The sequence below is a fragment of the Culex quinquefasciatus genome, chromosome 2 (assembly GCF_015732765.1).
Source record: "Culex quinquefasciatus strain JHB chromosome 2, VPISU_Cqui_1.0_pri_paternal, whole genome shotgun sequence".
NCBI lineage: Eukaryota > Metazoa > Arthropoda > Insecta > Diptera > Culicidae > Culex > Culex quinquefasciatus.
Genome location: NC_051862.1, coordinates 124,179,927 through 124,203,757, shown reverse-complemented (window position 1 = coordinate 124,203,757; position 23,831 = coordinate 124,179,927). Strand labels below are relative to the sequence as shown.

General features: G+C 37.4%; 1 protein-coding gene across 2 annotated transcripts in view; it reads left to right on the top strand.

The window, feature by feature from the left end:
• LOC6048798 (probable G-protein coupled receptor CG31760) overlaps positions 1-23,831 on the top strand; it is a 191,818-nt gene that overhangs the window by 84,763 nt on the left and 83,224 nt on the right. For both annotated transcript variants that reach the window (XM_038253566.1, XM_038253567.1), the window contains exon 2: positions 7,964-8,248. In XM_038253566.1, coding sequence (XP_038109494.1) covers positions 7,982-8,248 — 267 coding nt within the window. In that variant the 5' untranslated portion in view covers positions 7,964-7,981. The remainder of the gene's footprint in view (positions 1-7,963; positions 8,249-23,831) is intronic.

The window sequence follows — 23,831 nt, the reverse complement described above, 5'->3', positions numbered from 1 at the left end:
CTTCCAATCCCGTCAGGCAAATCAGGGATCAGCGTGTATTTAATAATATAAGAAGAAGAGATAACATGTTTCAACACTACGGATCAATTTACTGCTAGAGTGTAAACTTTCTGATGGCCGACTGCTTTGAGTCCCAGACCACCACCAATCCAAAGGTGTGAGTTCGAATCCCACCTGATTAATTTTAGTTTTTATTCATATTCAAATTCCTGATTCCAAATTTCAAAGGTACCGACCGGGATTTGATCCCTGAACCTTCTGCTTGGGAGACAGAAGCCGTAACCATTAAGCCACGGAGCCGGTTGAATGGGACGTGGTTCTCTGTATGGCTTTTTGCGAGATGAGAGCAGAGGACAACAATCATCTCAACGTTTCCACTTTACCCAGGCTAACGACCGGCAGTTCCAGTTCACGATGATTTCCCTTCATATGTTAAAAACCACTTATGATTTTGGCACATATTCCGTTTGTCAACGTTTCCTGTCATTACTGGCGGGAAAAATCTACGTGGAATCAGCTGTGCAGACCTCATGTGTGACAGGAATGCAGGTTGAGCGACTCCCACGGGCATAGAGAAAGCTTACAACTAGATCACAGCAAAATTTAATCTTAGATGTGCTTGATCATCAGCTCCCCAAGGGCCAGGAATTGCTCCGCCTTATTCCGGCAGCTCCGACAGTGTAAAGAGATCTTCCCCGGTTACTTTTTGCCGCTATTGGCACCGACCACGCTGGCAAACGATGGCCCCCAGCCGGCACGGTTACGCTCGTTCTTCGCTGAGATATACGATATTCTTAAGAAAATCAGAACATGTGAAAACATTAAAACAATATAGTTCTGTGAGTTAAACATCAACCAAAATGGTACGAAAACCGAGATTTGACCGAACTTACAAGCGATTTAAATTGCAGCTAATACTGTTGACCCGAAATTAGATTCCAGATTCTGAGAAATTTCGAAAATTGGCACTTTTTTCTCACTTAAACTCAAATATCTCGGCACTGGAGTGTCGAAATTGAATTTTTTCAAAAGGAAAAATGTTTGCCGTGAAATTTACTACAAGCTACATGCATTGATTTTGCTTGCAAAAATGGGCAACCCTAAATTAAATGAGCATTTCTGAAAAAAGTTTCGAAGTGGGAGAAGCCAAAACTTAATTTTTGTTGTTATATTGATAGTGCATCTTAATCCATGGACAAAAACCAATCGTTTAAGCAAAATACACCCCAGATTGAACCAGTTTTTGTATTGATTCCAAGCGATTTTACAAAATGTGTTAAAAAAGTGACTTTTTTCAGTAAAATCGAATAGGGGGTGCGAGAAAGTATTTTATTATTTTTTCTTGTCTAAAAAAACATTGTTTCTAACAGCATAATCTATCATTTAAGAAGTGAGCACCTGAAATTCCTCGACATGACCTCAAAATGGGACAGGCAGGCTGATCATCTACAACATAACTACTACATTTTTATCAAATTTCTTATAGAAATTTGTTAGTATTCCGATAACTCCCAGGACATATATTTTAAATTATTTTCGTGTTTTCTGATGAAATAAAAACTTGAAATGGAGATTTGATGGCTTAATGGGATGTTATTGTACCACCTTCGAATTTTAAAAGACTAAAATTTTCTTTCTTAATTAATTCTAAACATCAACAAACAAACAATCTAAAAAAATCAGTACAATACAACACCAAATCTTCCTTAAAGACATAAGGTCAAAATTTTTAATACATAAATCGTTGAGGTTCCTAAAAATGCCAATAAACAAAACGCAACGATTTTGCAATCAAACATTATCTCATTTTATATAATTTAAAAAAAATCCTGCGTCATTTGTGGATGGCACATTGTTAGCTAAACATCCTCAACCAGTTGATTGGATTTTTGAAAATCGCAAACAAAACTCCTCCCAACACCTGCACAAAGTTCAAGTGCTGATTTTTCCTAAAGTACGCCAACGAGAAGCCCAACAAGTTGCTCCTCCTCGTGCGAAAAAGGTACGAATTGAGAATTTTTCATCCCCCCTCCCACTGTGCAAACGAAATCGCACCTCACGTGGTGCGTTTCAAGGTGAAGCACTTTTCCCAGCGGAGAAGACATCTTCCGGCGCACTTCTTCTCGCTGTTCTGCGGAGAAGATTATCGGATTCGGTGTTTAGAGGGGAAGCAATCTACCTTCCCTGTCAGGGGTAGAAATTTAAAGTGATTGAAAAAGTTGGCGCATGGCTCCACAAAGTTGCTGCTAAAAGTGTAAAATTTCTTGCGGAGCACTTTTGACCTCCATCCGATCGAAGGATCTAACTTTTAAAGTGGAACAATTTTCGAACCTGCCCGGGGACAAAATCACACACGTCATTGATTTTTTTGCTTTTGGGGCTAAAAAGAAAAAGTTTAGCACCGCATTTTACAAGTTTTCGATCTCGTCGATGAATTTGATTGGACCAGTTTTTTGCCTCTTCTTTTTCCTCGTATGGCAGACGATTTTCCAGTCGAGCAGCCCCGACGGATGTGTGGGACCAAAGTTCAAGGATTTGTCCCCGGGATGTGGGAATCTGGCATCCTGCGAAAGACATGTGAAAAATGCCACGTCGTCGTGAACAATTTGTGACCTTCCTTGGGTAGAGTCTTTTAGAATACGAACTTGTTTTCCATTTTTCCGCATATCCTTGAATACAAAATCAGCATCCGATTGGGAAATGGAATTGTGTAACAGTCAGTCAGTTCGAAAACAGCAAGATACCCTTCAACAAAAGCTTTTCCATTTTCCACACGTGCTGCTGCTCTGTCTACGTTGAGTTCATATCCATCAAATGCTTATTTGTGTATCCTTGAGAGAGAAAGAAATACAGTCAGCGAATCTGGCAACAATGCTGAGAAAAAGGAAAAGGTCTCGACCTGGTCCCAATCTCGAGTCCAACGAAGAAAATGATGCCTTTTCTCGGTCCATTGAGCAGGCCACTCATTTCGCTCGTTGAATAACTCACGCTGAGTTATTTTGAATAAAGCAGCGATTTGATATCAGTGAGATGAATTTCCTGATTGTGCGATTTCGCACATTTGAAGAAAATTGATCATCACTCTAAAATGATCTGTATTGAATTCAAAATCATGGTAATAGTACATTTTTTATGTCAGAAAAAAAGTATAATTTTAGCACTGAAAATGGGTAATTTTATCACTTTCTGTTGTAATGTCCCTTTTTCAGTCTAAATTGAGGTAAAATTGCATCATAAAAGAAGTAATATTCAACCTTCCAAAATTACAGCTCTCCAAATTTACACAATTTGTACTGTGTTGATAATATGTCACATTTATGTTAACACCGCGTTAAATTAAGTCGAATTTGGGTCCGATTTCGCCCACTGTGCAGTGGTTTAAAGAAAAAAGAAACAGGAAAATTGAAGTGTTTTAAGTCTCACCCAAACAACTCACCCATAATTTCGATATCTCAGCAACTATTGGTCCGATGTTTGATGTTAAAATATGAAAAGGGGGTAATTTTTTCGGGGCATCCTTATCGACAGCTGCCAAAATTGTATGGAGACCTGTATGGGGTAATAGGGTGTAATATGGTTGTATGGAAAAAAAAAAGTTGTCCAAATTTAGCGAGCACAACCATTTTTTAGTTCCTTTTGGGGTCCTAAACAACTCCCCAAAGTTTGGGAACGATTGGTTTAGTCCTCACTTAGCGCAAAGCGATTCAATTTTCCATATAAATTTGTATGGGAAACCCCATTTTTTTGGATTTTGATATTTATAAAATCCACGTTTCACGCTGTACTAAAACCGGACTCAAGTTTGGATGCTCTGGAAGGTGCTCTACAACTTTCCCGAAGAGAGTATGGTGCTAACTTGCTCCTATAAAAAGATACAGCGTGTTCAAAACTCGTCTAAAACGTGTTTTTTGCTCGAAAATCACGTTTTAGACGAGTTTTGAGGACGCTGTATCTTCTTTCAGGGACACCATACTCTCTTCGGGAAAGTTGTAGAGCACATTCCAGAGCATCCGAATATGAATCCGGTTTTAGTACAGCGTGAAACGTGGATTTTATAAATATCAAAACTCAAAAAAATGTATTTTCCCATACAAATTTATATGGAAAATTGAATCGCTTTGCGCAAAGTGAGGACTAAACCAATCGTTCCCAAACTTTGGGGAGTTGTTAAGGATCCCAAAAGGACCTGAAAAATTGCTGTGCTGGAAAATCGATTTTGATATTACACCCTAATGGGGTAACCAATGACACAAAATAGCTTCTTTGGTCGTAGAGAAAGCCCTCACAAAGTTTGAGCCAAATAAAAAAATACAAAAAATGGTCAAAATCGGCCGATTTTGTAGAGAATTTCTCATCTTGTGTGATTTTCTGGTTCATAGAGATTTGGTGTTCCTTTCAACTATTTCTTTTTCATTTACCGCTTAGTAACAGAAGGTTCTTTTAATGCAATTAAACAAAAACTTGGGAAAATTCGGCCATAAACCTAATGAGATCGAGAACACAATTCGGTTCTGAAATAAAATAAATAAAAACGTTTATAATCCACCTTTAGGTGGTTGGTGCCTTCCTCACATTCATAAAGTCAATACATTCATCGAAAATAGTAACATTCCCCCTTAACATTTTTAACAAATCAACTTTATTACACATTTCTTTTGATAGGGTTCGCAGACCTTCAATATTTCTGGCTCATCGGCAAGGTCTGATGAAAAACCTATCCAACGATAGTTCGCATGAAAGATTCAGACAATATTTCTGTCACAATATCTGAAATCCGGCCTCCAAAAAGTGTATAAATAACACTTAAGTGCTAATAACTTTTGATAGGGTTGTCAGATCTTCAATGTTTTGGGCTCATTAGAAAGGTCTTTTTAATACCTTTTTGAAAATGTATAACATAGGAAGATTGTAAAAAGGGTAGGTTTTCTTGCGATTGTAAAAAGTGAGGATGAGGATGAGTGAGGTGATAGTCTCTTTCAGCCAGGACGCAGTGCAAGCGTCTCCGCACGCAAATTTCAGGTACCCCTGTTTGAACTCGCAGCTGCGGAAGTTAGGCCTGACCACCGGATTGACGAGATTGCCTATCATTGTAATCAGCGCCTCCTTGACCACTACGAGTTGCTCCATAGAGAGCCGTGTTGCGGGATAGCCCTCGGTGGTGATGGCAATTGGAACAGCGTCCGCCAGCTCCTTGAAGGTAATCCCTGGTCCTGGATTGTGGTTGTCCTTGGACCTTTTGTTTTGTGGACCGGACTGTCCACCGGTATTTGGAGACGGTTGGTCCTCAGAACGTTGCCGTTTCTGCGAAACCACCGAGAAGCGACACAACTCCCGAGCTGCGGCTAGAGTATGGCCTTGGCCAAGGAGCCAGTTGAAGCGCTTGAGCTCAGCATCGCTCATGCGCAAACCTCTGCTCTTTTCCACGGTTTCTCCGTTTCGCCTCGGGTCGTCATCGCCATGCTCTTGACCTGCCTGTACGGATGACCGATTCGGCGTGTCCAGGATTGACGACGAGACCGAGGCGATCGTCCCCAGCGACATGGAGTCTAGTTGCTCCTCCATCTTCTCATCCAGCGATCCGATGCTGTCGAGCTCCACATCGTCCGTCCCCTTGGACGATCCCACCTCTTCATCTTCCTTCTTCTCCACTACTTCCTCCCCACTATCTCCCTTCTTCTTCTCCTTCGTGTCCATTGTTTTCTTTAACATTCCAACGCCCAAGGCTCCAAAAAAGTTGGAACGGTAACTTCAACTCAATGGTTCTCGGGCATAGCTCAACCAATCAAGATGATTCTTCTTCCAGTGATTTTTTAGGATGTCTAGATGATTCTAGACCTTTGCAGAACTTAATTTGATCCAATCTGTAATTTTTGCGATCAAAAACATCGTTCCAACTTTTTTTTTCGCGTGTAAAAAAAAATCGCCGAAAATTCCGCGGAGGCAGTCGTTTAAAAAAAGTTGGAACGATGTTTTTGGTCGCAGAAATCACAGATTTGTTCAAATCAAGTTCTGCAAAATTTTAGGATCATCTAGACATTCTTACAAATCACTGGGAACAAGAATCGTCCCGATTGGTTGAGTTATGCCCGAGAACGGGCGTGTTGAAGTTACCGTTCCAACTTTTTTGGGAGGCTTGGGCGTCCGTGTAAGTTGGACATGCGTTGGGCGTTCCAGTGTTAGAGTATCCATGATTACCGAATGTCTACTGCAAGGAAAAAACACACTTCAACTGAGACTAGAGCCTGCATAGAGTCAGAGGAGGCTTGGTTACTGCGTGGGGCGCCTTGGTACCACACAGGCTCCGCTAAGACCTGGAAAGATATTTTAGACCCCTCCAAACATTCATCCCTCGGCACGGGTCGCATGACACCTTAGATTGGGGTCCATGTAGGAGTGCGTGAAAACCTCGTTTGCACTAGGACGGCAGACTAGTTTTGTGAACCATCCGTATAGCACTCCGTTTGGTTCTCCGTGGATTTTTGATTTTACGATATGGAAGCAGGGAACAGCCTCCATATCAACGTTCCTCCTTTACCCGGGCTTACGACCGGCAGTTCAGGTTCTCAATGATTTCTCTTCCCTTTGGTTACAACCACTTTTGGTTGTAGCTGAAGTTCAGTTTGTCATCAAGATCCATCATTACAGGCGGAGTTAAAACGATGTATAATTGTCCTAATAAAATATTTAAAATGGCTGAGCTATGTTAAAATTAAACAATTAGCCTTTTTACGAAAAACGCTAGTTTGATACTCCATATTTTGACTTTCAGCTTGCGTATCTCCGTAATGAACAAACTTAGAGCTTTGAAAATTTGGATTTTTCTTAGTTAGAATGTTTACTTTCGAGAAAAAAATACCAAAAAATATTTGGAGAAGGTACCGTAAACCGGGGTGACTTTGATAGGATTTCAATTTATTTTTGGAATATTTTCCAATTGGTAAGGCTTGTCTTGAGATTATTATTTTTAAAACATGTACTGGGGTAGCCCACACATGGTCCATATACCATTTTTGAAAAAAGTTTTTTCAATAGTGTTTTAAAAAATAGTTATGTTAAAAATTCTTATTTTGAATTCCGGGGTGACTTTGATAGTCATAGTTTTTCTTGTTAAAATCAGATTTAAGGTGTTCAAACTTTATTTTTACGTCGAATGTAACATTATTAAGGTTGCTTATTTAGTTTTCTAGGAAAAAAAACAATGTTTATATTTAGTTAACTAAGTTTATAAGCTTTTTAACAAAATACATATACATTTTAGGTAAAATTGTCTTAAAGTCAGAATTTTGCCTGAAATTTGTTAAAACTTGTTATGTTTATGAAATAATCGATACATATTGCATTTAAAACTGAATTAGAAGCAAAAATCAAAAAATTTCACATTTCATATGAAATTTGTTCAACTGAAAATGCCTATGAAACAAGAGATTTTAGTTTATTTATGTTTCAAAAACACATAATATTTATTATTTACAAACTTATTCAACCTTCTCTTAGTGGAAAATTGTCCAAAGAATCCGAAAATGCATTCCGTTTTCCGATTCAAAATTATGTTCGTTGAGAAAAACATGACACTTTGAGAAGATTTAAATAATGTTTTTCATCAACATTTTTTTAATTATAGTTAACTAACTTTTTAAACTTTTCAAAGTTTTATGAAAAGTTTTTCTTGAGGTACTTCGAACACTTCTCTACCACGTTCAGTATGATTCAATACCATTCCGTACGTATTTTAGTTGTACTCTTCATTTTTCGGAAAAATCTCAAACCTATCAAAGTCACCCTGTTTTACGGTAACTTTTTTGAAACTTGGCCACCCAATGTACCATAGTGCACCACCGCTCCCAGTTGTTCATTTAAAACGGGCGTTATTCAATGTTATTTTATCAGAGTTTATATTCGTGCTATATCATAATTGTAGTTGAACTAAACATGTTTTTTTTCTCTCTCCACCTAATTTCCACAGGACACATGAGTGATCGCAATGTGTAGGATTCCGTTATGGCCCTGGTTAGCCATAGCCTGGAGGAGATGGTGGAGCGTCGTGCTGATCGTCGGGGTCAGTTTGTTGGCCCAAAGCCCACATTGCGCCGTCGTCGCGAGTGCCGCACAGTCAAGTGGTTTAAGAACAAACGATGGAAGCGGGCTGGCACCGCCGGTTGTTGCTGCTGATGGAGCTGCTGGAACGACGACGGGAAGTGGAAGTTACTCGTCGTATTCGTCGCTGCCGGCGTCGAGCAAAGCTAGTGTGGTGAGTAAATATTCGTCCTCGTTCTAGTCGTGCTCGTGTCGGTAATCACTTTAACTCTAAAACGGGATTTGCTTCGTGCTTTTTTTGTCATTTGTAACGCTCCGTTAAAAGACACCGTTGTGTGCTCAAATATAGACGTTATCGTTGCAGCCAAGCCGGGATGTGTTTGCATTCGAAATTGAATTTGAAATTACTTTCGTGTACTTTTGTGTTGGATAGAAATTTGATGTTCGAATGGGCGTACTGGCGTTGCTAACACAGATAGCTTGAAAAGCTTAGTTCGATTTACTTACATTCATTCAAGAGTATTACTGTTTTTTGTCCAAAAAGTTGAAGCATTTTTAACGAATTTCCCTCAGTGCTCTTAAAATAAAGAGTTCTTAATGGAATCACTGAGTACGATTACGGTGGTAAACCTCAATTTAGACCTCCTAACTCCCACGCGGAAATCAGGCAGCACGTAAACCTTGGAAACAGAGCAGAACCCAATTTAAGTCGGAGGAGATTGCACATATTAGCTTATTTGGTTGATTGCACAATTTGCACTGAGTTTAATTTCACCAGCTTCTCTTTCGCATTTGCGGAGGATGTGAGAACGGAGTTTAATTTTGTTCTCTTTTCTCACAATTTCCCAAGGGGAAATAAACGTCTGCCATTTTCCCGGTTCCGTTCTGTACACACATGTGAATGCAACTGTACAATTTTCACCGAGAGAGTGTAATGCTCCGTAAAGAACGTTGACTTTTGCTGTTGTGGGGGAAAACGAGTTGAGGGAAAAGCTCCATTCAACAGAATCCAAAACCGCAGACAGTGAAAATCGCCACTCCATGAATAATAAATCAAACTCCAACCATATTTTTTGTTGCACAATAAATGCCAGTCAGTCAGTCACTCAGTCAGTCTGTCAAAGGCAATGTTTGACGATTGTGGCTACCGCTGAAAAGCTTAATCAAGCTTTCTGAAGCCAGACAGCGCAAACATGGTAGTAGAGCTGCACATCAAACACTCGGGAAAAAAATTCTGAGTAGATTTTTTAAAGCGAAAAACGTGTCCCCATTTCGATATACGTCCAAGTATGAGGTATTCCAGAGTTGCTTCAGGCCTTTTCAATCATCCTCGCTGCAAGGGATAATGATGATGATGATGATGACGGTGGTGATGAATTTTCATTGAAATGGAAACGGTTAAAAATTCATGCTGAAACTGCCGCACCCATTAAGACTTGCAGCTCTGCTTCTAGCGTTCTTCAGTGCTAATGGCGGAGAGAATTGCTTGAAAAGATTGGCTCAAACGGATCGCCGAGGGAACAATCAAAAGTGTTTCTAAAGAGTTGTTTCAACTGAGTGGAAAATATAGGGTAGAAGTGACTTGAATGGGCGAGAAAAGTTGAATGAGATTGGAACTTTAAAATTTGTGTGCATTTTTAGAGCAGAACATTAAAAGTTTGCCATTAGAGGGTGACGAGCGAGAATTCCCGGGAAATTTGGTCGAGACTCCCGGGAATTTTTAAACGTATAAATATTGAAGCAAAACAACTAAAAATCCGATCAGCGACAATAGAAGCGTTTAATGACAAACACAGAAAACAAACATAAGGAAATTTTTAAGTTCACTTTTACCAATGATTTTTTGATTTGAAAATTCAGAAAGTGTGATATGAACCTTGTATAAAAATCCCTAGATAAGGTATTTGTCCCCATTTTGGGCCCAGTACCTATTTTGGGTCTACCAAACTTAATTCAACGAAATTGAGCATTTCACCAAATCTGGCAGGGATCTGCAACTTATTCTTGCTGTCATTATCTTCATTTTGGTGGGCAAGAATAATACACTTTTTCCTCTTAAATTAGAAATAATGCAATAAATGTATCACTCTACACATTTTTCTTAGCAAATTGCAACTTGCCCATTAGGTCCAAAATTTGGACCACTTTTGCTTACCGCTTCTTGGCACTCAGCGTCAAGGCGTTCATCGCTCAGCACACGAATAAGAGCCGTCCCCCGAATCTTTAACCACCGGCAATATGTTTTTATTAGTGGGTTGCACAATCCCGTTGCAAAAACAATCACAAAACTGTCACCGAATCAATATAATAACTGATTAAAGTCTCTCGAAGAGAATGGCTGTATTTTCAGTCCATTTGACACTTCTACAAATTGTGACAGTGTGTGTGCGCTTTTCACAAGTTACAGCCTTTCTTGCATATTTCGGGCTTGTTGTTTGGCTATTTAATTATGTTTAAAACTCGTAAAGAATGATATAAATCATAAATAAATAAATTATTCGCTCTACAGCATTGCCTTGGCGTTCTCGATTGCGAGATTCCTACTCGAAACTAGGTGTTCGAAGGCTTGCTTGTTGAGGCAATTGCAAACCTCTTTTTACACCTTAGCTTCCATCCACCCCGGGATTCGAACTGACGACCTTTGGATTGTTAGTCCAACTGCCTACCAGCGACTCCACCGAGGCAGGACCCAGGAGACGACTCCTACACCTGGACTGAGCTAACGACCTAACCTTTTTTAGGTTAGTCCGGGACCAACATTTACTTCCCTTCCGACGGAAGGCGTGATCAGACAAATCTCGTCTCGAAAAATGCCACCGGGACCGTCTGGGATCGAACCCAGGCCGACTGGGTGAGAGGCAATCACGCTTACCCCTACACCACGGTCCCGGCTATATATAAATCATGTCCAAGCTAATTATTCACGTAATGCAAGTGAAATCAACTATTCTAATGTTTATTTGTGGCTTAAAACATCACAATGATTTAGCATATTTGTCGACCGAATTTGTGCGGCTGTACTGTACGAGCTGGGGCTACGTCAAAAAAGTTCGCCACGTGCTTCGAGATTTCAACCAAACAGAAGGTAGGCCGAAAATATGCACAAAGAAGGTCGTATGATAGGAGCAATATCCCCAAAATAGCGGCAATACCTGAGTGTTTAAGTTGTTCGTGCTTTCACAGCGATATAAGGTTTTTTTTATCAAAATGTTGATAATGTAAGAGCTTAAGCATTTGAAAACTAACTTATTCATGAATAACAAACTAGGCGGCCAATAGCAGCCTTTAAGAATACATCAAATTAAAAGTGCGTTCTGCTTAGTAGGACCAAAATAGGGACAAATACCCTACCTTTGTGTAAGAAATTGATTGCATGACTACTATGTTGGGGAGCTCAAAGTTTTTCTAAAAAAACTAGCATTCGCAGCCAGAAAACTAAAACCATCGTAGTTAAAATAAGAAAACTTATCTTCCTCAAGCTAATTTACAAATTTGGTGGAAATTAATGTAGTAGTAGTGAGTAGTAGTAGTTTTTTATTTGTTTTAAACTCTGGCATTTTTTATAATGCTTAGGAACTGCAAGTGATAATATCCAGATCAGTTTTTTTGTTTTAACTGAAAACTTCCTTTATTTGGAATCAAGAAATAACTCTCAATTGTTGCTTAGGATTTTAATTTGTCATATAGCAAAATCCATTTTTTTCCGATTTATATTGAAAGGGACCATGAATCAATCACGTGGACACTTTTTTGTAATATCAGACAATTTCCATACAAAACAAATCTTTTTTTGTATGGAGTGTGGACAATCACTGACCCCCACCCCTTTCTCTTAAAGTGTTCACGTGATTCATGGATGGATGGTCCCAAACTACTGTTTGAGTTTTGAAAAAAAAAAACTATCGAATAACAATTTTATGTCTACTACCACTAACTACGTCACAAAAAAATCATTGAAATAAGGAAAAACATTGAGTGAAAATTTGGAATCAAAAAAATATAGGCGAAAAGGGGGTAATATGCACCCCGGGGCAAAATGCACCCCCTGCTTTTCTTGGTATTTTGAAAAATTTCCCGGAAAAAAAATCTTAGCAAATGGAAGCTTACCATTGCTAAACCATCCTGAAAAATTTTTAGTATGAAAACAGGTTAAGTTATTTGCTAAACTTTAAAATGATGTGTTATTATCTTATTTTCATTTTACTGTCATCATTTTTGGACAATATAAAAAAGCATTTTATGACAATGTAACTGAGCAGTTCTCTCAGATTTCGGTCATTCGATTTTTTTATTTGTATTTTTTAATCAGACTGAAACTTTTATGGAGCGGTATGCCCAAAGAAGCTATATTACTGACATACAGCTAAAATTCCAAAAAGTCAAAGTAGTTATGTCACAGACATAACCGGAATGGCGTAGACTACGTAAAGTTTTGATATGTGAACCATTTCTTAATTTTGATGAATTAGCTAGACACTTGAAATACATTAACGGAATAAGATCGTGAATGCGATCGGTAAATTCAGTCGGACCGTGTACGTACCGGTAGTTGAAACAGAATTTATATACGATTCGAATTGACTTTTACTAGAAAGAGATGGCAAATCTAATACGAACAAAACCGCAGCTACCATGTAAACATACTTTGAATGTGTTGATAAATCTTTGACTAGACAACATCGAATGGAGGAAGGAAAGAGAAGAACGAAAAACGATTTTTTCGCGAACCGAGTGAATGTTTGGTAGCAGAATGAGGGGGAGGGCAGCCTCAGAAAGCTGTGCAATCCGTCACCCCCGAAGTAAATCGTGTCAATTCAATTAGAGGGAAGGAAGATATAAGCGTTTGACGGATGACGCAGTATTCCAGGGCCTTCGGCCCGGGTTTTTAGAAGTTGGGGGCGAGAGCAGCCTCAGAAAGCTGTGCAGACCGTCGCCCCCGAAAACCAAAATTTGTTCCTGAAATTTAAACTGTAATTATTCATTGCGCTGCCTCGCCCCGGGTGGGACGAGAAGGCGATGCGCACTTCTTTTGCAGTTCTGGTCCCTCTCTCTCCTGCTGCTGCTGCTCTGGTCTCTCTCCTGCTGCTGCTGCTCTGGGCTGAGCTTTCCTGCTGCTGCTGCCGGTCCGACGTCTGAGACGTGAATGATAGAATGGGCTGAGCGCGCGTTCTTATATATGATTCCGGTCTGCTACTTCCTCCTTTTTCGCGACCGACACTCGGTCGCGTTGCTCGGATGATTTTCCCCTCAAAATAGGTACTTGACATTCCCGTCCGTGAGTGGGAAGCGCTCATTTTGCTTGCAAAATCTCTGCTTTTTGAAAACATTTTAAAACATTCAATTGTTTCAATAGTAAAACTATTTTGCCAACAATGAAAGTTTTATAGCAAATTGCTGAATAATTTTCGAATCGAATGGAACCAAAATCGTGCCGATTCGATTTGAGGGAAGGAAGATATAAGCGATTGACGGATGACGCAATATTCCAGGGCCTTCGGCCCGGGTTTTTTGGAATGACACCCCAGTACCTTCGACAAAGACGTAAGTCTACGTCAATATGAGCTTGATTGAACTTAATAGGAGCTGGCGTTTTGCATTTGAATTTTTGATGAGATCTAACTCGTAGAAAACACTTTTTTCAAAAATGTAGATTTTTTGTCACTTTGGCCACTGAAGCGTTTATTTTAAACATCATTGGCGTGAAGGACAGGTCCTTGCAGATGTTTTGACTTATATAAAATTGAAGTTTTGAGCAAAATCAAATGGCGCTACGCTTATGTTTTCGGCTGAGACGTTTTTCTTTAAAAAAAAAAAAAAAAATGAAGGCCTGTACAGAGCTCCAGAGTGCTTCAATTCAATATTCTATATACCAAAACATCTGCAAGGATCTGTCCTACACGCCAATGATGTTTAAAATAAACGCTTCAGTGACCAAAGTGACAAAAAAATCTACATTTTTGAAAAAAAGTGTTTTCTACTAGTTAGATCTCATTAAAAATTCAAATGCAAAACGCCAGCTCCGGTTAAATTCAATCAAGCTCATATTTGGAACTTGAGCTCAGTATGCCCACCGTAACCAGCCCCTGAATAACCGTCAAATTATAATTTTTGTTACATCTTCCTGAGTATGATCATAGTAGCTGTTTTTAACAAGCATGAGTTAAATATCGAAGAATTTTGAAAATTGGTAGAAATTTTCCCACTAAAATAGACATAACTTTACTTTAAATGGATAAAATGTCATACTTTTTTCTGCAAAATTGTTCTTCATTTCGTTTGCAACAATGCTACAACATTAGTTTTTGAATTCAGACATGACAGTTTATTTACCAGAGCAAATTGAAAATATTTTTTTAGAAATAACATTATTTTACACCTCCTGATGACGCTGGGACTCAAGTAATGGATCGATTTGAGGTGTACTATGTCAGTAATATACTTTGTGAACTAAAAATTGATATCTATATGAAAATGTACATCTTTGTCCAGAGATAGACCAAGTTTTTAGACGTATTTTTGAGTTTTTAGGTGATATAGTAAGTTTTTTAACTTCAAATCGAGATAAAATCAGTTTTCACCGACAGAATATTTTGGAAGTTGATTTTTCTGACTCAGAATAGTCCCCCCAACAACCTCCAGAAAGAATTTCCGAGGTGCATGCAAGTCGCATAATAATCCCCTTCTTACCCACCGTGCACTAGAAAAAAAATGTTACACGGTAAAAAAAGTTGGTGTTTTTTTGTTTAACTTTTTGTCACTAAAAATTGATTTGCAAATTAACACTATTTTTATTTTTTTTCATTTTTTGATATGTTTTAAAGGACATCAAATGCCAATTTTTCAGAAATTTACAGGTTGTGCAAAAAATCTTTGACCGAGTTATGATTTTTTTAATTAATACTGATTTTTTTTTCAAAAAATCGAAATGTTGGTCGCAAAATTTTTTCTACTTAATTTTTCGATGTACAATCAAATTTGCAATCAAAAAGTACTCTAGTGAAATTTTGATAAAGTGCCCCGTTTTCAAGTTAATGCCATTTTAGGTGATTTTTTTGAAAATAGTCACAGTTTTTCATTTTAAAAAAATAGTGCATTATATTTTTCAGTTTTGAACTTTGTTGATACGATCCTAAGTTGCTTAGATATTGCCATGCAAAGGTTTGATAGCAGGAATATTAATGTTTTTTAAGTCTCACCTAAAAACATACTATTTTCTAACGTCGATATCTCAGCAACTAATGGTCCGATTTACAATGTGGGTAATTCTCTACCAACTCACACGAAATCGGGAAAAGTTGCCCCGACCCCTCTTCGATTTGCGTGAAACTTTGTCCTAAGGGGTAACTTTTGTCCCTGATCACGAATCCGAGGTCCGTTTTTTGATATCTCGTGACGGAAGGGCGGTACGACCCCTTCCATTTTGAACATGCGAAAAAGAGGTGTTTTTCAATAATTTGCAGCCTGAAACGGTGATGAGATAGAAATTTGGTGTCAAAGGGACTTTTATGTAAAATTAGACGCCCGATTTGATGGCGTACTCAGAATTCCGAAAAACGTATTTTCATCGAAAAAACACTAAAAAGTTTTAAAAATTCTCCCATTTTCCGTTACTCGACTGTAAAAATTTTGAAACATGTCATTTTATGGGAAATTTAATGTACTTTTCGAATCTACATTGTCCCAGAAGGGTCATTTTTCATTTAGAACAAAATTTTTCATTTTAAAATTTCGTGTTTTTCTAACTTTGCAGGGTTATTTTTAGAGTGTAACAATGTTCTACAAAGTTGTAGAGCAGACAATTACAAAAAATTTGATATATAGACATGAGGGGTTTGCTTATAAACATCACAAGTTATCGCGATTTTACGAAAAAAAGTTTTGAAAAAGTTACTTTTTGCGTTTCTCTTTGTTTCGTCGTCCGTGTCTGTCGCGGGTGACCATGAACGGCCATGATCGATGACGACCAACTTTTTAAAACTTTTTTCGTAAAATCGTGATAACTTGTGATGTTTATAAGCAAAACCCTTATGTATATATATTAAAATTTTGTAATTGTCTGCTCTACAACTTTGTAGAACATTGTTACACTCTAAAAATAACCCTGCAAAGTTAGAAAAACACGAAATTTTAAAATGAAAATTTTGTTCTAAATGAAAAATGACCCTTCTGGGACAATGTAGATTCGAAAAGTACATTAAATTTCCCATAAAATGACATGTTCCAAAATTTTTACAGTCGAGTAACGGAAAATGGGAGAATTTTTAAAACTTTTTAGTGTTTTTTCGATGAAAATACGTTTTTCGGAATTCTGAGTACGCCATCAAATCGGGCGTCTAATTTTACATAAAAGTCCCTTTGACACCAAATTTCTATCTCATCACCGTTTCAGGCTGCAAATTATTGAAAAACACCTCTTTTTCGCATGTTCAAAATGGAAGGGGTCGTACCGCCCCTCCGTCACGAGATATCAAAAAACGGACCTCGGATTGGTGATCAGGGACAAAAGTTACCCCTTAGGACAAAGTTTCACGCAAATCGAAGAGGGGTCGGGGCAACTGCTGTGTGAGTTGGCGGAGAATTACCCATGTACAATAATTGTACATTGTAAATCGGACCATTAGTTGCTGAGATATCGACGTTAGAAAATAGTAGGTTTATTTACACTGTATTTTCGAAAAAAATATTTAAAATAAATTTAAACAAAGACTAACATTTTAAAAGGGCGTTATATTAAATGTTTGGCTCTTTTGAAATGTTAGTCTAGATTTTATTTTTTTTTTAATTATTTTTTTCGAAGGGATCGGAAAATTTCACGAATCTGCACGTAAAATTTTAAAAACATTTTTGATAGTAAAAAAGTTTCAAAGCACTTTATTTTCCTTTTTCAATAAATAAGTACCGTATTCCAATAATTGCTAATTAGGATTTTTTAAACAATTTTTTTAAGCATTTTTAAAGTATAAAAAAATATTCTTGGAAGAAAAGAACAAGTGATTGAATATTGAATAATATTGAAGAGCTGAACAATAAATCCTGTTATAATATTTTTGATACTAAAATATTCGAACAATTAATTTCTGCAAAACAGCAACATAACGAATTCGATCCGATGAGCATGGATTTCTCTAAGTGTCACCTGATTTTATTTTTTCCTATAATTTTCAACTGGCGATATCTTTGATTTTATTGGTCCAATTTTCAAAGATCTGTTCAAATTCAACATTTTTAAATTAGACTTAACTTTTGAAAACGTCTAAAAATGGTTAATTTTCCATATTTCACATTTTAGCTTAAATTATAAAAAACACTCTTTTATTTGTTCAATGAATCAATCTCGTTGAAAGCACCTACGAATTTTGAAGAAAAATCTTTATTTTTGTACAACTTGTTGCATAAACTGCAATTTAAAAGATTTTTCAAAATATATTTGCTCTTAACTTATTGCCCTCTTAAATAAGCTTAAAATAACTTAAATGAGCTTTAACTAATTTTCGATATTTTTGTCACATTTTCTTAAATGACATTGGATTGTGTTTAATTTTTGTATTTTTTTTTAAACCTATGCCTTGTTGAGTATATGTGATGTTTTATACTACATTAACTTTACCTTGACTTTTCCACGACTCAAAAGATAACACTTATGCAATTCCACCAATCAAGCTTTGACTGTCGTAAAGTACCTCTCCCTCTCATCAAACAAGTTCAGCAATAAAATCGTCTGAAGATATGATCAACTGGAACGACTTTGACCCCGTTTCCTCGTGAGTCAGCATCAATTTCCAAAACTTCTCAAGAAACTAGCAATTTTCCTAGAAGTGTCTTATCCTTTTGCATTCGAAAGAAAACGCAGAGAAGCTAGCAAACGTCTTTCCAAAACGATGATCAATTTTTCTCAATTTCCTGCCTCCCTCTTCCCTTGAGGGGGGGGGGGAGGAGATGGCACGTGCAAAACACGTGCTCTATTTTCGAACTCCAACCATCATGCAAAAGCAAGTTTTCCAGGGGAAGGCTCAAGTTTTCGATGGATGTCGTTTTCCATGTACACTCCGTGTTGCTCTTCTCGCAGATCAAGTGCAATCAAGCGATGGGAAATGAATTGGATTTTCCAAGAGAAGCGAAGGAGAGTGCATGTGTGTCTTTGGGAAAGGGAGTTTCTTGGGAAATCGTTTTGAATCCATCGTTGATGAGAGATTTGTTTTTGATATGAAAGTGCAGATAACAAGAACGTTCGGATTTTTTATTTTTAAAATCTAACTTAAAAGGCCTTTATTTTTGATTTCCATTGCATTTTTCCATAACCTTTAACTTTAATGAACGGAAATATTTGAATTTAATGATATTAAGCAAAAACAAACTCCATCCAATTTAACAGATTACTTCTGACCGAAAACCAGAAAACCCTTTCCGGGGGAGTTTCCACGACCGATACCAAATTATTGCCGACTTGGGCACGTCGACAAACATACAAATCGTCCCAATCAATCGAGCAGCACGCACCGACAGACGAGAGACCCAAAATGGCGAATCACCACTTTTTCCAGCTGTCCAAGCGGGATCGATTCTGACCCCCTCAATATAGGAGAAGTCGGTTAGTGGAAAACTTAAAGCAATAATTCACACGATAGTAGTTGAGGTATGAAACACGAAATGTAAAAAAAAATTGTCAACAAAAATTATTTTTTTATCTTAAGTTAAATAGAATCATGAAAACATCCTCAATTCTTTGCTGTTAGCATTAGCATTAGCATTAGCATTTGGAGGACGCCCCACCACCGGGAGGCTCCACAACGCTTATCCCACTGTTTGGTATGGTTGTGTTAGACCCTCATCTGGAACAATAATCCAACACGGGAGATACCATGTCTTCATCTTTTGATGAGTGTGTAATACAGCCCAGGGCATAAGGGGGTCCACGCCGGGTCCAAGCTATCCTCGGGGAAATGAAGGAATGTTAGTAAACACCTATCTAAAGTGCGCAGGGACCCCTACGTCACCTTAGTGGTATAGATGTTTGTAGGGAGGTTTTGGACTCAATGTTAGTAGGAGAGGTAGAACCCTAGGATATACCCCGAAAGGTATTGCGGGCGAGTCAAGTAAATTTAGTTTTTTGGTTATTAGACTTATACAGATGATTGTACAGTATAAAAGATGCATGATTTATATATATTCGATTTAAAGTCACGGCAGATACAACGCGACGAAGCCGTGCATGATTAAATTGTCTGTAGTATTACTAAACTTCCTCAGGTAAAACAATGCTGATTAAACACAGTTTTAACATGTCTGCTGTTAAACTCAAGCTATCGACTGTAAGAGTACAGCGAAGTTTATATATTTTTCTATAAATTATTATGTGTTTAAGCGAAATTCGAGGCTAAAGATGATTTAACGCATAATTAGAATCTTGAATTTAAACTCTTACAGCGATGCGGAGGGAGCATCAAATATTTATTTATTCATCTGTTTTATTTAAATGTGAGAGTTAGAACTTAAATTAAAACGACCGATTCAAAAGCATTTAACTAGTTAGAATTAAATTTTTTTTTGTGTAATGGGATTAATCAGCATATTTATTTTTTGTCTAATCTAATCTAGGGTGTGTTTAGTGTGCTGTTATTTAATAATACATAATGCAAATATAATAAATAATAAAATTTCATGTAATTGGAAAGTCCTCACCGAGATCCTTAAAGTTGCTGCTCTTCCAATTTGAGTTGAGTCGAGTCTCAAGAGAGGGAGACTCAAATAGATGAAGCGACGATTGCAACACCGGGCAATCAGTGTAACACCTACACACTTTGATCACTAGTTCACTTTTCTCACTCTTTTCCATTTATTGCGAAACAGTTGTCATCTTCCTTTGAAAATCTCTTCTCCGGAAACCATCGCTGCCTAAACGACCGATCAACTGCCAACGTTTGCTGTGTTGCACGACAAACTCACAAGTATTGGGTGATGTTTTCACTGAGAAACAATTTCCAAAACACCGATACTTTACTGATACCGACACTTTTTCCTTTGGGAGCGAAGGGTGTAGCTAAGCTAAAATTGGACCAACTAGTTGAACACCTCTTCAGGAAGCCTTCTCCGTCTCATCACGACTCAACAACAAAACAGCTCAGAGCTCACTCAAAATTCCAAAAACCCTCATCATTTGACGTTTCATGACTGAGACCGTTCACTGACATTTCTGCGAAGCCCATGCAGCAAAGAAATCACTTCGACGTTTGAAATTTACACCGTTGACTTTTCTGCGGAGCCCATGCAGCCCAACAAAAAGAAATGACATTTCCTCTCGAGGAAAAGAACATCAAAGACATGAGAAGGAATAAGATGAAGACCACGCCTTGCAGAAACTATTTTTGATAAATTTACACTCGAATTCCACAGAGAAGTAATAAACTCCATAATATTTCAACAGCAGCACATCTAATCTTCCTTAACACACCCGAACAAATACTTTTCGTGACCAATTTCACCAGAAAAACGCTAGAAAAATACGCAGACTCAAAACCGACGAACCGTAGGCAAACAGTGCTGCCAACCCCTCACATCCTCAATTCTTTGCTGTTATCTGAAAATCGATTTCCTCCCCTTTCAATCCAGTTTAACCAACTGTTGACGAGGGCCAGGTTCTTTTGTCCTTGGAATCCTAAATAAATATAAATGTGAGCAATGCAGCAGTTTTATTGTTTTCTCTTGTAAAACAATTGTAATGCCCTTCCAATTTATGGACACCATTTTGAATTGAACCCAGACAGTCAAAGAACGGCAGCAACTTCAAACCGAAATCATCCGTCCCCAAAAGTGCCCTGAAGTTTTGCCAATCCACCTCCTCCTCCCTGAGGAAAAACCAACCCAGTTTGCAATCAAATTTACACCCATCCACTTCGTCGTCGTCGTCTTCGATGGCTTGTTATCCAATCTGGTTGTTGGTTTTGGCCGGGATGACGGCGTCGAAGCCGGTTCGGCCAGATTTGGGGGTATTGATTGGGGCCTTCGGAAGACGAGGGGAAACAAATGAAGTTTTGTCAGTCTGTTGAACATGCTTACGTACATGCGAGTGAATGTGTGTGCGTGTGAGTGTGTGATCCGGTCCCAGGAAACCAATTTCACGGGAAAAGCTTCCAGATAAACTGTTGCCCCGAGGGGACGGATTTTGGTGGGATTTGTCGTGCTGAAAGGGTGATTTTATGAAGTTTTTGAGGGCGAGGGTACACTTGAGCGACATGCGAGGTTTGGCAGGATTTATGTATCCGGTGGGGCGATTAAGATCACGCAAATTTGGGACGATGTGCGTAAGCTGATTGAGTGTAATTGAATGAGATCACGATTTATGGAAATGGTTTCACAGTCGAACAAAAAAAAAACATAGTTTTTTGGCCTTTATATATTTTAGCATAGATACATTTTTTTGTATTATTTATTAGATATCATGATATTTTTTTGATTTTTTTTTTATATTTTTTCAGAAACTTGTCAAAAAGAACTCATGGAATAAATTAAGAGATAAAGGGGTAATTCTCCACCAACTCACACAGCAGTTGCCCCGACCCCTCTTCGATTTGCGTGAAACTCTGTCCTTAGGGGGAACTTTTGTCCCTGATCACGAATCCGAGGTCCGTTTTTTGATATCTCGTGACGGAGAACAAAATTTTTCATTTTAAAATTTCGTGTTTTTTCTAACTTTGCAGGGTTATTTTTTAGAGTGTAACAATGTTCTACAAAGTTGTAGAACAGACAATTACAAAAATTTTGATATCTAGACATAAGGGGTTTGCTTATAAACATCATGAGTTATCGTGATTTTACGAAAAAAAGTTTTGAAAAAGTTGGTCGTCATCGATCATGGCCGTTCATGGTCACTCGCGACAGACACGGACGACGAAACAAAGAGAAACGCAAAATAGTAGTTTATGCAACAAGTTGCATAAAGAGGATTTTTTCAGCACGAGTCGTACATTTATCCAACGAGGTTCACCGAGTTGGATAAATACGAAGAGTGCTGAAAAAATCAAGTTTTGCAACGAGTTCCATACAACATTTTTTGCAAATCCGAAAAACACCCATTGAGCGAAATTTTAAGTCAAATTTTCATGTATTTTGTCAATAAATCGTTTAAATAAAAAAAAATGTTGAAAAGTGTTACCTTTCGAAACAAGTGCTGAAAAGTTCAACTTTTCAGCACCCATTTAAGTGCTGAAAAGTAGAACTTTTCAGCATTTATTTTGAAAAGTGTTGCCATTCGATTCTGTTATTTTTGGTACAGAAAAGTAGGCTATTTCGTCGTTCAAGAATGACAGGAAAAGTAAGATGTTTCACGACGGAATTGCAAAAAGTAACTTTTTCAAAACTTTTTTTCGTAAAATCGCGATAACTCGTGATGTTTATAAGCAAACCCCTTATGACTATATATCAAAATTTTGGTAATTGTCTGCTCTACAACTTTGTAGAACAATACTCTAAAAAATAATCCTGCAAAGTTAGAAAAAACACGAAATTTTAAAATGAATAATTTTGTTCTAAATGAAAAAATGACCCTTCTGGGTCAATGTAGATTCGAAAAGTACATTAAATTTCCCATAAAATGACATGTTCCAAAATTTATTACAGTCAAGTAACGGAAAATGGGAGAATTTTTAAAACTTTTTTAGTGTTTTTTTCGATGAAAAATACGTTTTTTCGGAATTCTGAGTACGCCATCAAATCGGGCGTTTAATTGTACATAAAAGTCCCTTTGACACCAAATTTCTATCTCATCACCGTTTCAGGCTGCAAATTATTGAAAAACACCTCTTTTATCGCATGTTCAAAAATTGAAGGGGTCGTACCGACCCTCCGTCACGAGATATCAAAAAACGGACCTCGGATTATGATCAGGGACAAAAGTTACCCATTAGGACAAAGTTTCACGCAAATCGAAGAGGGGTCAGGACAACTTTACCCGATTTCGTTTGAGTTGGTAGAGAATTACCCAAAGAGCATTAAAATTGGAAAGCTGTTTTTTAATATTCTTATTATCGTATTACTCTTTAGGCTGGTACACATTTTATTTTAAGTTTTCAGGAAAAATTCCGACTTATCAACAATTTTACCTAAAAATTACATTTAACGTACAAATAAAGTTTGAACATCTAAAATATGATTTTAACAAGAAAAACTATGACTATCAGAGTCACTTAAACTAAGAATTTTAAACGTAACTATTTTTCTGGAAAAACTTGTTTTTCAAAATAGTGCATATTTGCACGGATAGAAATCCTGTTAGCTAATTTGGTAACTCTATGTTGCTGAATTTGTTAAAAGTGAAATTTTTCCGATTTTTTAAATATTTACAGCGAAACAGCGATTTTGAAAACATTTCACTGTTTACAAATTCAGAAACATGGAGTTACCGGATTAGCTAACACGATTTCTATCCATGTAGAACTATTCAGAAAAAAAATAGATACACTCTGAAAAACATTCAACATTTTTCGTTTTTGTTAAATGTTTCACAAAAGGAAGGTCACCCGTGTAAATTTTTTTTTTAATTTCTTACAGATTTTTCGCTGAAACTTTGATAATCAGACAGTTAGTTTTTGACGTACAACCTAACCATTGTATTGTTACTTACAATTTAACAAATAACAATCGTATTGTTACTGACAACACCAATTGAATTCGAATCGATGAAAATTAGTTTTTTAAATTTCAACTGACGATATCTCGGTTAGATTTTCAATATTCAAAAAAGATGTGAGATCAGAAATTTTCAAAAAAAAAAAACAAAACTATAATATTGTGCATGACTTTCA